At 40.7% G+C, this 14,432-nt stretch overlaps 1 protein-coding gene and 1 long non-coding RNA gene across 7 annotated transcripts in view; both read left to right on the top strand.

Annotated features, from left to right (window-relative positions):
* LOC307212783 overlaps positions 1-14,432 on the top strand; it is a 94,270-nt gene that overhangs the window by 33,202 nt on the left and 46,636 nt on the right. The gene's annotated exons all lie outside the window — the stretch shown is intronic.
* TRAPPC12 (trafficking protein particle complex subunit 12) overlaps positions 1-14,432 on the top strand; it is a gene marked incomplete at its 5' end in the record, with an annotated part of 53,491 nt that overhangs the window by 11,290 nt on the left and 27,769 nt on the right. For all 6 annotated transcript variants that reach the window (XM_079969765.1, XM_079969763.1, XM_079969767.1 and 3 more), the window contains 2 exons: positions 2,640-2,753; positions 4,767-4,905. In XM_079969765.1, the coding sequence (XP_079825891.1) occupies positions 2,640-2,753; positions 4,767-4,905 (253 nt within the window). The remainder of the gene's footprint in view (positions 1-2,639; positions 2,754-4,766; positions 4,906-14,432) is intronic.

Below are 14,432 nucleotides of genomic sequence, written 5' to 3'. Positions count from 1 at the left end.
TCCTGAGGCTGACTCCCAATTTGCATGAGTAGTCTCCATTGGAATAGTGTTCGCTGGCCTGAGAGAGCAGGTCCCTGACTGAGTCCAGCTACAAAAGCTAAGGCTGCTGAACAGAGTCTTGGGCTGGTATATTGTTTAGGAAGTTTTGTTTAGGGTGGGGTGTTTTTTTGCTGTATTGATTATTTATTTTAGATCTTATTATGATTTACGTGGAAATTGGTTAAACCACAGAGTCTAGGACTTGCCGATCAGAAGGTCGGCGGTTCGAATTCCCGCAACGGGGTGAGCTCCCGTTTCTCAGTCCCTGCTTCTGCCAACCTAGCAGTTCGAAAGCACGTCAAAGTGCAAGTAGATAAATAGGTACCGCTCCGGCAGGAAGGTAAACGGTGTTTCCGTGTGCTGCTCTGGTTCGCCAGAAGCGGCTTAGTCATGCTGGCCACATGACCCGGAAGCTGTACGCTGGCTCCCTCAGCCAATAAAGCAAGATGAGCACCGCAACCCCAGAGTCGTCTGCGACTGGACCTAATGGTCAGGGGTCCCTTTACCTTTACCTTTACCTTACTTTCCTTACGTTTGTAATTATGTATTTGAGCATGGTTTTAACCACAGAAAGGCAGAATACAAATCAAATGAGGCATAGATGGGTGTATATTTGGAAAAGACCTATTGAAATTAATGGGTCTTGAATGAGTCATGTACATTGATTTTAATGGGTATGACATATTGCAAAGAGCCAGTGTGGTGTAGTGGTTAAGAGCGGTAGTCTCGTAATCTGGGGAACCGGGTTCGCGTCTCCGCTCCTCCACATACAGCTGCTGGGTGACCTTGGGCCAGTCACACTTCTCTGAAGTCTCTCAGCCCCTCACAGATTGTTTGTTGTGGGGGAAGAAGGGAAATGAGAATGTTAGCCGCTTTGAGACTCCTTAAAGGGAGTGAAAGGCGGGATATCAAATCCAAACTCTTCTTCTTCTTATAGGAGATTTGATTTTCATTGTTATATGTTTGTAAGCTGCTTGGAGAGAACCTTGTCCTAAAAAGCAACCCACACATCAAATAAATAAATAAATAAATAAATAAATAAATAAATAAACAAACAAACAAACAAACAAACAAACAATCAAACAAACATTTAGGATCATCATCATTATCATCTATCGTGTAAAACCCAGATTTTAGGTCAGATTTTAAGTGGGACGCAACACACAACAGAAGAGCAGTTGTCCTCTTTGACCACAGATATATCTTCCCATCTTCATGAATCAATAAATAAGTGACGCGAGTCTTCTGCTTCCCCTCCGAATGGATTGTGCCACAGGGATATTTGTAAAGAATAGGACTAAAGTGGACCGGAGAAGTAGCATTTTGGTGGAGGGACTTCCATTTAGTATCCTTTTCTACACTCAAGGAGAAAATAGTTTGGCAAAGAGAAGCTGCTGTTCATGATGTTCCTTTTGATTTATGTCACTGACTACTGCCACTATCAGGGAATTACTCAGTGGTGTCGTAGGAGTTCGACCCAGTTACTGTCCTTGATTCCACTCTTTACTGGCTGTATTGGACACACAGGGACAATTCTCTCTCTTTTCTTAGCTCTGACAAGAGGCAACAGCCATTCTTTATCTTAGCTTTTGAACGGAACAGGCATAAGTTGTTTTCCCCCGAGGGAATTGTGAGCCTGGGGTACAAATAGCTGTGGCTTCTGAAAAATCTGCCTGTTTTTTGAGGACTAAACACTTTTAAATAAAAAATGTATGGACTGCGGACAAATGTCTAGCAAATGCCCATAGAAAGAAGTACACTTGCGTGGTTTTTTGGGTTCTCTCTCTCTCTGTTTTGTTTTGAAAATTCCCCCATACAGTGGTACCTCAGGTTAAGTACTTAATTCGTTCCTGAGGTCTGTTCTTAACCTGAAACTGTTCTTAACCTGAAGCACCACTTTAGCTAATGGGGCCTCCTGCCGCTGCCACACCGCCGAAGCCAGATTTCTGTTCTTATCCTGAAGCAAAGTTCTTAACCTGAAGCACTATTTCTGGGTTAGCAGAGTGTGTAACCTGAAGCGTATGTAACCGAGGTACCACTGTATTTCATTTGGTGCTATATCTGGGTGAACGACTAGACGTTTCAAATCTCAGCTGTTGATATTCACTAAAATATTTCATTTTGACCAAGCTGTATTTTTCAAGGAAATCATATTGATGACCTTCATGAAGCCATCGATTCAAAACTAATAGGAACGTAATTGGATCCTAGAAAGAGAATAAAATAGCAGTGTTATCTGAAGAGAATAGGTATGAAACTTAGGAAGGTGGGGAGGAACGTTGCTCATTTCAGATGGAGCCTGACCACTCCTTCTGAATGGAACAGTATCTGGCCTGTCATAATAAATTGTGTATCCTTTTACACTAGCAATCTTCTAATTGTAAATTGTGAGTCATGCCTGGCTTCGCTTTTTGCCTAATTATACAAGCAGTTTTGACAAATGACATCCCACTTCCTACTGGCTAACTTTACTGACCTTGTCATTATTACTAATGGTTAGCTGGAGCTGCTTCAAGCAAAATAAGCAGCTCCAACTTTTTAGCAGCTGAATTTATTTGTTACTTAGCCTATTCTTCTTTTTTTTTTCCCCTCCCACCCAGAGCAGCAAAAACTGGAGAGCCGCCGTTGACTTATGCGGACGGCTTCTGACTGCCCACGGTCAAGGCTATGGCAAAAATGGCTTGCCCACAAGTCATACAACAGACTCTCTGCAGGTACATTTGCCTTTCAGTCAAGCAAAATTGTGGGTTTGATTTTACAAATGGGTGAAGAGAGCCATCCTTCAGTGCTATTTTTATTTGCTGTCACTTCCTGAATGTGCAGTTTAAAGCAGGAGTGGGTAATTCGTTCCACTGCAAGAATCTTCATGGGAATGTAACACAAACTGGAGGCCTGCAGCTAATGTATGCATTTGGCTTTGCACGTAACTTGCATCAACATGACTGCAGTATTAAGGAACAGAGCCTATCTATCAGTCTAACTAGTTGAAATTGCTTGTTCCCAACTTATAGGTGCCCTGATTCTGACCACTGGTTGTTTAAGATCCTCCCAGATGCATTGCCTTTGTATTTTCAGGATTAGTCCTGCAAGCATGATGTATTTAAAACCAAAGCTGAGATTTGTAATGCAAACGGAAGGCCATTGTCCTTACTGTCATGTTGGGGAAGAAGATACTTTGCCCTTGTTCTAGCCCCAAAAAGCATATTATGATCTTAGTAAGGGAACAAATAATTTAAAAATTCTTCTGCAGCTGCTGCATACTTGCCTAGATTTTTTTCACTTTAGAGAGAGTTGTGTTCCAAAGATTTTTATGAGCATTGTAATAATAATTTGTGCTGATATTTATTTAAAAGCAATTGCAATTTCTCTGTTTCAAGTGTTATTGATTCAAAGGTTATAAAGATGTTTTGTGGCGCTGTGGCTAGTAAGCAGAATGCTTGAAAACTCCACTGATGAATCTGTGTTCTAGTTCTCTTATGGGTGTGTGTCAGTGGGAATAGCTGGAGGCATAAACAATACATTTCTTATAATAATACCTAGCAGTATTGTGGCAAATAATTAGTTATTCTTTTCAACTTGTGATGGCAGCCAGTTTGGAGAAATCAGGATTGGATGAGAGCAGCAAATCCCGTCCTCAAATTGGCATGTTTTGCCCTAGGTCTATCCATTGCAGTCCGGGCCAGTTTTGTCATGGAAATTGCCTTGGTCCCTTGTCAGGAGAGAGACAGGGGGAGTGTGTCCCTGTTAATTCTCCTTGCTCTCTTGGCGACTTTTGATACCATCCTTTGGCATTTAATTACAGTGGTGCCTCGCAAGACGAAAAGAATCGGTTCCGCGAGTCTCTTCGTCTAGCTGTTTTTTCGTCTTGCGAAGCAAGCCCATTGACGGCTTAGCGGCTTAGCACTATTAGCGGTTTAGCAGCTTTTAGCGGATAAGCGGCTTAGCGGCTTAGAAAAAGGGGGGAGGGGGGAAAAACGCAGGAACTCGCAAGACATTTTCGTCTTGCGAAGCACGCCCATAGGAAATTCGTTTTGCGAAGCACCTCCAAAACGGAAAACTCTTTCGTCTAGCGAGTTTTTTATATGTACAATTATATGATGTTGCAGGACGTGGGTGGTGCTGTGGTCTAAACCACTGAGCCTAGGGCTTGCCAATCAGAAGGTCGGCGGTTCGAATCCCCGTGACGGGGTGAGCTCCCGTTGCTCGGTCCCTGCTCCTGCCCACCTAGCAGTTCGAAAGCATGTCAAAGTGCAAGTAGATAAATAGGTACCGCTCCAGCGGGAAGGTAAACAGCGTTTCCATGCACTGCTCTGGTTTGCCAGAAGCAGCTTAGTCATGCTGGCCACATGACCCGGAAGCTGTCTGTGGACAAACACCAGCTCCTCGGCCTATAGAACGAGATGAGCCCTGCAACCCCAGAGTCATCGGCGACTGGACCTAACTGTCAGGGGTACCTTTACCTTTTATATGAAGTTAGTTGCTGTTATTTCATTGGCAGATGAGCAGGAAATAAAGATAGTTAAGTGAAGACAGAACCACCTATTTTAGCTTTCTGATTTTGGCCAAAGGCATCTGTTACGTGGATATCTGTGAATGTATCATAGGCAGCTTTTTAGGCATCATTAGAAAATTAATAGTAAAGTAAGCTTGCTTGGGTTTTGCAGTAAACGCTGTCAAATGATCTGTCTTTCCCCTCCCCCTTTCTTTTCTTTTTTTCCTTTTTCAAGCTTTGGTTTGTAAGACTTGCACTCCTGATGAAACTGGGTCTCTTCCAAAACGCTGAAATGGAATTTGAACCATTTGGAAATCTAGACCAGCCTGATCTATATTACGAGTATTACCCCCATGTATACCCAGGACGCAAAGGTAAATCTGTTTATATTCTGTTCTGCTAATACTAAGGATGTTGGGCATTAGAGTGTTTAGATCACATTGGCTTCAGTCAGAGAATTAGGAACATGATTTAAATTTATCCCATTGACATTAATGGGAGTTTCAAGATTTTAATGTTGCTGGATTTTGTCCGTTTTCTTACATAGTTTAGAAGAGGACACCCAAGTTTTCAACCTTAAAGGGAGTAAGACAACTTTGTAGACAGAAACAACACAATGGTGGCCTAACTTCTTGAAGGTCTTTTGACCATGCTGGTTCACTGAAAGTCTATTCCAGCTGATCCACAGTGGTTATACTTTACATAACAGTGGCAGATAGTAAGGAGTCTAAATATCCTTCTTCAAAGCAAAATATAGTGAACTGAGGTCTGTGTTTTTTTCAGAAAGCACATGTTTGGTAAAAGATAGCAAGCAAGTAATATGCAAAAGCATTTTAGAAAGTAGACCCAGTTTATTTCATATATATATATATATATATATATGTTCAAACATATATATATATATATGTATATATATGTATGTGTGTGTATATATATATATATATATATATGTATATGTATATGTATATATGTGTGTGTATATATGTGTGTGTGTATATATATACACACACACACTCTATCTCTTCCCTCTCTCTCTCTATATATATATATTTAAACAGAGGGCAAATTATATTGTTATTTATTAAACTTGTTAGTCACTTGTTGTCCAGAAGTCTCCAAGTGACTTCAAACACATTTTAAAAAGATAAACACATTTTTTTATTAAAAAAATAGATGAAACGCCTGCCATTCATATGATAAATAGTAATGAAAGGATTGAACAGCCCTTCAGACAACTTTGTTCAGGATCATGGTAGGATGCAGTTAATCGCCAAAACCAGATGTTTACTTTATCACAGTGATTAACAAAACAGAAATCTTAAATTCTTAAAGCAAAATGTTTCGGCTTCTGCCTTCATCAGCTGCTCTGACAAAAATTATGCTATTTCTGATATGGTTGTTATAGACCTTTTGAGGATGGAATGCTCAAAATACCTTCATTCACTGAAGCAAGGCGCTGCTGGTACTACCTAGAGAGGTTGAGGTCATGCAGTATTGATGTGTTCAGTGTGTGGCTCCAGAAGTTCTCTCTTTTTGCAAACGTGGTCGGATCTGTTGGTACCTCTGACAGGCTTGCACACAAACACACACACACACAAAACAACCCCCCATCCCCCAACACCAAAGCTTAGAATTATTCTTTTAAGGAACACATTGAACTTTAATCCTGTAGCCTGATCCTTGGAGGCTATCAGCAACACTGAATCAGGTTTTGAGGTAAAAAGCATGTCTTGTGCAAACCTAACTCATATCCATGGTTAGTTTTCCTTAAATCCTGGTTCAGCACTGTATTAGAAATGTAAACCATGGCTAAGGTTTGGTTACAAACCAGGATGTGAATGAATGACTTGAACCGAATTTGCAAATCATGTTTGGAATTGAACCATAATGAAGTGTTATGTCCGAACTATGTTGTTAATATCACCCAGCTCCCTATTCTCTGCTTGTAAATTTAGAATGAAGGTTTGCTGATGTCTTCTTATGCATGCCCTCTGTACATCTGTGAATCTTAATCAACCATTGCTAAGGCAATGGCATGTTTAGTACTAACTATGGTGTAGCATTATGTCTGTACTGGGCTACAAAATTGCTAAGAGTAAAAGATGAGGGCTTTAGAATTGCAGTATAGTCCAAGACTAAGCATACTAAAGATGAAATATCTTTTTAACCCCTTACCTATCTAGCTTCTTAAGGAATTTATATCTATAATCAGATCAAAAAGTCAGATAATGCAGGGATCCAGCTGATCTTCCTATAATAGGAAATGGCAGGTGTATTAGATCAAAGCTTGGAAAAGACCGTCACCCTTCCTTTGTTCATATTTGAGGGCTACGCTGTCTCGATGGCCTAAGAGGTAGAAAGGGCATACCTAACAGTCTGCCTTGCAGTAAACTGTATTGAAAATGAAAAATGAATCTGTGTCGTTAAACAGCTAATTTAAATGATAAAATAAACATAAATCATACATATATTTTATCTACTGCGCAGTAACCGTCATCTATGATAATATGCTGATGGTTGCTAATTTTTCTTTTCATTTTTTGGTGTAACAAGCATAACTGTAAAATCTTTGATTTATCTATCTCATTTTGATTCACAATAGTTAAACGAATTAGGCAATTAAAATGCACTTTGCAATCAAATGTGTCGAGATACAAATAAATAATGGTTATGAAAGTGGTATAAAATACATTTCATTTAATTCATGTGTGTAATTTGGATCAATTCAAAATATTCATTGAATGAAATGAAATGCATTTCATTTCCGAACAGCATGTGAATTTCAGTCTGGAAATGTTATGAATTTCCATGGATGTCTCTTAACATTTCTAGTACTACTTTATCCTTGGCGTCTATGCAACTAGACTTGTTAAATGCTTTTCTTTTTACTCCAAAGTAACTTTTCCCTTCTGGATAAATTCTGCCTCTTTTATGGTCCATATTTGTGTGTGAGTCTGAATTTTCCAACTTAAACTGCCAACTTTTATTGACACACCACGTCTTTTTCACTTTCCCTTATCCCCTTTCTCCAACTAGAATCCCACAGCTCTTTCTGTGGCATCTACTTTTGTTAATTAAAATACAGCCAGCTCTTCATAGCCTACCTTACATGCCATGTAGTATGCAGTCCATGTTGTTGTTGTTTAGTTGTTTAGTCGTGTCCAACTCTTCGTGACCCCATGGACCAGAGCACGCCAGGCACTCCTGTCTTCCACTGCCTCCCACAGCTTGGTCAAACTCATGCTGGTAGCTTCGAGAACACTGTCCAACCATCTTGTCCTCCGTCGTCCCCTTCTCCTTGTGCCCTCCATCTTTCCCAACATCAGGGTCTTTTCCAGGGAGTCTTCTCTTCTCATGAGGTGGCCAAAGTATTGGAGCCTCAGCTTGAAGATCTGTCCTTCCAGTGAGCACTCAGGGCTGATTTCCTTCAGAATAGATAGGTTTGATCTTGTTGCAGTCCGTGGGACTCTCAAGAGTCTCCTCCAGTACCATAATTCAAAAGCATCAATTCTTCAGCGATCAGCCTTCTTTATGGTCCAACTCTCACTTCCATACATCACTACTGGGAAAACCATAGCTTTTACTATACGGACCTTGTCTGTACAAAATCTTAGTGCCCATTCACATTCCTCATCTAGTATTTAGTCTTGTAGGAGCCAGATTCCAGCTCTTGTACACATCCCACCCCATGCAGAACAGAATAGCCGATGAACGCATCCCAGTGTACACCCCAGCATCCATATACTCCTCTCTTTATGGCAAACATGTCTTGCCATTCACATTTGATGTTCCTCATCCTTGGCGAGGAGGAAGCACCAGAGATTATACATTAACCTGTGTGACATTTGCCTGGGTATCTATTTCATTACAGAGATGTAATTAGATCTTGTTTACTTAAATTTTCTATTCTGTCCTGCTCCCCCTAAAGATCCCCCCCCCACTGCCAATTGCCTGTCTTTAGTGACTATTTCAAGGTATGGTTTTCGTTCATTCTGCTTGTAATGCTCTTTTTCTTTTTTTAGTTCTAGTAGGCGGTTGCTGTCAGGCTACCTGCCCTGCGAAGGCAATTTGACGAGAAAGCAAAGGTTAATTTTGATAGTAAGTGTAGCTTTAGGATATTGCTGCCCTTCAGGTCTTTTCAAGCCTTAAATTCTCCGATGATTGCTTGTTCTTTGGAAATGCTAGGTATCATTGAGTTGGTGTACTGGTTTTAACTAGAGGAATTCTTCTTTCCTTCTGTCAAGAGAAGGAACTCACAGGCTAGCTTCACCGTCTTGAGGTTGTCACAGGCACCAGCAGTGCTCCTGAGCCAGCATACGATCGGCAGGGTCCGAAGAGGACCACCTTCATCGCTCAAATGATTTCCAGCATAGGTGTGGCAATTATGATTACCCTGCCATGGTCATCTGCGTTAGAAAAAAAATCTAGCTTTTAGAATGTGGCAGCTGTCACGTGGCTTTAAAGGCTCTGTCTTTCCATCCTCTTCCGTCTTTTACAAGGACTTAAAAGTATTCCTTTTGCTTCAAGAGATTGGTTTAAAAAAGAAAAAGAAAAATCCAGTTTTGCCTCTCTTTTATATATATGTATAAATCACATACTTCTAAAACGTTGAAACAACTGTAGGTGTTCCAGTGTTTCGGTAAAGTAATTATGACACGAGGGGGAGAAATAGCAGAAAATACTTTGCTTTCAGTGTGCAGGGCCCACTTGAAGGATGTGTTTTGTTCCCCCTCTAGTGGCGGCCTTACTAATAGTAGTATGCTACCTTCACACCTGCTGGAGAATGCGTTATGCATCTCTTCAAGATGAAGAATTCTGCACTGGAGATCCTTATGGCTAAAGTTCTTTCCATCCTATAATTACATTGCTTTCTTGATGTTTTTCATACACTTTTCTGTTTTGTAAACCCAGCAGCTATTCCTAGCGCTGCCCAGTGAGTTCTGTGTTCTTGGTACTGATGCTATATAATTGCTACAGCCCAAAGTAATACTGCCTCACAAGTATTATTTCTCTCTCTGTTTCTTATTCCTGCCTGTGCAATCATCGCTCAACATCTTCTCTTCTTCCTCTGTTGCTCTTTGTCTCCCTTGTTCCTACTTTCCTGAAAACCAGCTTAATGCTGTACCCTCACCTCTGCAGCCCAGTTTGACTTCAGTCACCTTTCTCCTTGCCTTGGAATCTTTAGTTCCCACATGGCATAGGATTTGCCTGAAGCCTTTTATAAAGAACAAATACAACTCTATGCATATCATGCTCCCGCATGGTAACTCCCAGTTGTCTCCACCCAGATTGCTGACCAACTCAACACTTTTGCTTACCTTATTTTCCCAGGCTATTCATTAGTTCCTTACATAGAACGCTGAGTACTAAAATAAAGACAGGGATTTTTTGTTTGTTTGTGCTCATGGAAATCTGATTTTGTTGTTTGCATGTCTTGGTTTCTAACGATAGCATTTTAGCTGCAAAGTATCCTATACATACTGACTGTAACATTTTGGTTGGTCGTTTTCCTTATGTGTGTCTGTTCTTTTTTTAACTCCAAATAACTTGCCATGAAAAAAGCTGCATTCTCCTCAATTTGTTTTTTTAATTACCTTCTACTTCTTTATCTGACCCATTCCCATTTATGAAAATCTTGTCCTAGATTAGAGCACATGTTTATGTATGCCAGACCTTAATTTCTGCTGCACAAAGTATTGGATTGCACTAACTTGCTGCCATGTTTTGATGAGTGGGGGTTTGGTTTTGTAGGACAAGGAGGGGGGAATTGGGCAATAATAATTATTAGATGAATCCTGCCCGTAATCATCATTTTTAAATGGATCCTGTGTACAGTCGTTTTCCAGGTGCCATCACTCTTTAGCATGATGAGGAAATACCCAGAATAGTGATAATTTAGATAGGAGCAGGCCCAGGTCTCAGTGAAAGGTACGAGGTGGGGAGAAAAGGGGAGCGAAAAAGGACTCTGTAAACAGAATCTTCAGAAGATCACCATTTCTTCACAACCTGTTCATAAGAATTATGGATATTTTTCTGTCTCCTTAATGGTAGCTTCAGACATTATGAGAAGCACAGCTCTTAATGTCTGAAAGGGACTGTGTTGCAGCAGGATGCTTAACGTGCACATACTTCTCAAGCCTGTTCATATCCCTCACTTACTGGCTTTACAGTAGATACACATTATGCAGAAGCATTATGCCATCATGCATTTGACCATTATAATAAACACTGACTCGCAGACACAGTTAACTGCTTAACAGTGTTAGAGATGTCCTCCATATTTTGCATGGTGCAGAAACAACCCAGCCCTTGCTTAAAACTTCTCCAAGACTTCTGGAACTGTGGAATTTTATTTTGAAAAGGGGTTATTACCACTGTGAGAAACCTGTAGGTGTGCATAATTCTTCTAGAATGCTGTGACTAACCAATGCACCTTGTTTATATAAGACTCCTCAGTGTGATTCCCCCCCCCTTTCATAGTTCATAATCCTGGTTATCGCAGAGTCTGTCACGCTGCCAGAAACTCACAGGTGAACTATGAGGCATTGTCCTGCTTTTAAACCTCTCCTCATGAGCAACAGAGGACTGCCTCTGTTTACGATTAATTAGGCAGGCTTTCATATTACCTGTTTCCTTGTCTGTTCATTACAACAACTAGATTTCCCTTTTCTGTGGGAACGTGCTCTCCTTTATTAGCCTCTTTTTGTCCTGGCTTTTTAATCTGAAGCTGGAAGAAAGTTCAATGTGGCCGTGTCGTCGTGCCACAAATCCAAAGTCTTGCTGTTTCGACCAAAATTTTGATTGAAAAGCTCTCTCAGGCAGCCTGCACTTCTGTATCCTGGCTGACAGCGCAGGGTGCCCCTGCCCCTGTATCACCCCAGTGTGACACACACCCCCTCAGAAAAACGGCAAACCCCTTTGTGGTTGCTCATTTCAGGACAGGGCCTGCTGTGAAAGTGAGGCAAGTATTGGGCCACAACTTCACCCCAGCTACATTCACTCAGCCAGCAATCAAGCAATAACTCACACTACAAACAGCACAAACAGTCTTGCCTCCAGCCTGATGATTCTTACAACGGCTGTAGGGAGAGCAGACCAAGCAAAGCTGATGGGTCTTTATGGTCAATTCAGAAGTGTCCTATTAAGATTTGGTCTTTCTGCCTCTGTGGCTCTTCAGTGCTCTCTGTGAAGCTTGACTTAGCAGCTTCTAGAGCTCTTAACGTCCCTAAACTCCTGGCCAACATGGTTGCCTTGCAGATTTTTGACGAGAAAGGTTCACCTTCTCGAAAGACTTTCCCTAACTTGTTGTTACCTCTCCTGTGCTCCCAAGGTCTGCCTTTGTGTTTTTCTCCTGCAGCAATTCAGAGGTGATGATTATTCTTCATTTTGAAGGAGTCTGCTTTTGGATGCTAGGTATATATATGTGTGTGTGTGTGTATTTATTTCCCCATATGCCCCAAAAAGACAGAAAACTCTTTTTTTCCTTGAGTTTTAAAAAATTATTCCAGAACCACAAAACTAATTTGCAGTAGCCTAATCCTTTCGCTATGCTTTTAAATCAGATCATATTAGAAATCTGTCAGTGCAAAATTGAAAATAATATTCAAAATAAATAAAGGAACAGGCTGCAGAAGGACAGTATAAGTACACATTATTTGTGGTTAAAATTTTAATATTATATAGTTTATATATGGATAACTTTGTCTTGCAGTCTTTTTATTTATTTATTTTGGGGCTGGGTGTCAATATTTGGTACAAAATAGATGGTGTATGTTTTTAAACAATAGCCTACCATAGCCTAAATAATGGCCAGTTCAGAAGCAGGAACTGTCAAATGTAACTGGTCTCTCAGTGGAGCTGATTCAGTAGCCCTGTTCCCCATCTCTCGCTCTGCTGCAGTGAGGTGAAGAACACCTCAGAGGCTGTTCCAGAAGGACTTTCCCTTCCTGGCAGGGCTGCCTGCTATCCACTGCCCTGTGGAAAGAATGGTAATGTGTGGCTGCAATTTTATTACCTTGGAAGGTAGCGTATCCTAGAAAGTAGGATATAAATAACCATAATAAATAAATAAATAAATGATAGATAGATAGATAGATAGATAGATAGATAGATAGATAGATAGAGGAACTAAGGGAATTTGTGACCAATGTTGCCTCTTTCTATCCTGGGTCATCAGTGACGAAACATGTTGTCAGTGTCAAGCCTTTTTAAAGTGGTGATTGCTTTTCTTTTCTTTTCTTTTCTTTTCTTTTCTTTTCTTTTCTTCCTTTTTTAAATTTCTTTTTTGCTTTGATGCTACCTTGCAAGGGTAGATCAGGGTTTCCCAAACTTGGGTCCCTTGTTGTTTTTTTGGAACTACAATTCCCATCATCCCTGGCCGCTGGTCCTTCTGGGAATGGATAATGGGAGTTGTAGTCCAACAACATCTGGAGACCCAAGTTTGGGAAACCTCGGACTAGATGATCCCCGGAATACCTGCCAACCCTACATTTCTGTGATTCTATGTGTGCATTTGTCTCATTCTAAAGTAAAATTTGCTGATACTATTTGAGCAAAAGTTACACATCTAAATCCAGATATTTTGACACAGCATTAATTGACTTTCCCCATCACTAAATAGTACTGTATTTTCATAAGCTCACAAGAATTTTGTCCTACAGTGCAAGTGACAGCGTACTTTAGCAAAATCATAAAGGAAGCTATCAGTATCTCTGGTTTAAAACTGTATTTTAAAATATTACTATGAAAGTAAAAGTCCTGGTGTGTAAAAGGCCTAGTTGGGATGTAACTGAGGAATGAGAGAGAGAGAAAAACCATCTTATCCAAGACCAAAGTGGGGGGAAACAACCTCCCTCTGAATGCATTGCACCTTCCACTCTTGACCTTCTTAAAAATAAATAAATTCAAACTCCCAGGCTCGGAAGAAGAGAACTCGGGTGCTTGGCCTGTTCCTCATGCATGTCGCTCCCATTCCTGTGCCGTCCAGGATTCATGGTGTAGATGCTGTGGGAAAATAAGATTCCACACGCCCCCCCCCCAATCTGAAGTGAGCCAAGTAGTAACTCCCATTTTGTAAGAAATTGACTTCAGTGCTGGTTGGCTGCCAACTTTATTTGCCACTTCTAAAATGAAGCTGTGGGATTAGCTCTGGTGCTACATCTTTCTGATTGCGATATGGATTTCCATTGCACACTAACCTCTCTGCTAATGAGTTGGCCTTCCATGCAGCAGCATGTAGGATCATTAACTTTGCTTAATAACCATTCTCAGGGCTAGTGAAGTCATATTTTTCTCTCTGTGGCATGGTGACTATCCATCTGTCTGTGGAGTGAAGCTTTTATACTCAGTAGGTCTGAAAAGAAGTGGATTGTGAGCAGCCCGGGTGCTGTAATAAGACCTGAAAACTGTGGCTTTAGAGCCACAGCCACGAAGGACAAGAAGAATAAATGATGGGGGCACAAAATAGAGGAATGAAGTTATTTGAAGTCATTAAGAAAGCACTGCAGAGCTCATAGGTCAGCAGGAAAGACCCTGGGCTACTAGACAATTCGGTGTGTTCCTAACGGGGATTCTCCTCACAAAAATATATTGGATTGTTATTGTATAAAGAATACTTTCATTTGTTTTCTAAGCCCTAAAGTTTCATGTTTTGCAAATTTGGGTCCTAAAACGTTGTGTAAAGGAATCATTAGACCTGCATTGAAGGGGGTTGGACTAAGTGACTCAAATGGCTCATTCCAACTCAATGATTCTATGACATCCAAGAAGAAGCTCAAACTGTTTAAAAAACGAGGCGCAGTACCTCTTAGGAATATTTCAAGTACAACAAGACCTGGTTTCCCTAAAGGAAAAGACTTAAATGACTTCTAATGACCCTTGTAGGCCTAAAGTGATTAATGAT

This window comes from Podarcis cretensis (genome assembly GCF_951804945.1).
Source record: "Podarcis cretensis genome assembly, chromosome: 3".
Classification (NCBI taxonomy): Eukaryota; Metazoa; Chordata; class Lepidosauria; order Squamata; family Lacertidae; genus Podarcis; species Podarcis cretensis.
Note: the sequence above shows the minus strand (reverse complement) of the source record. Positions and strands in the feature narration are given on the sequence as shown.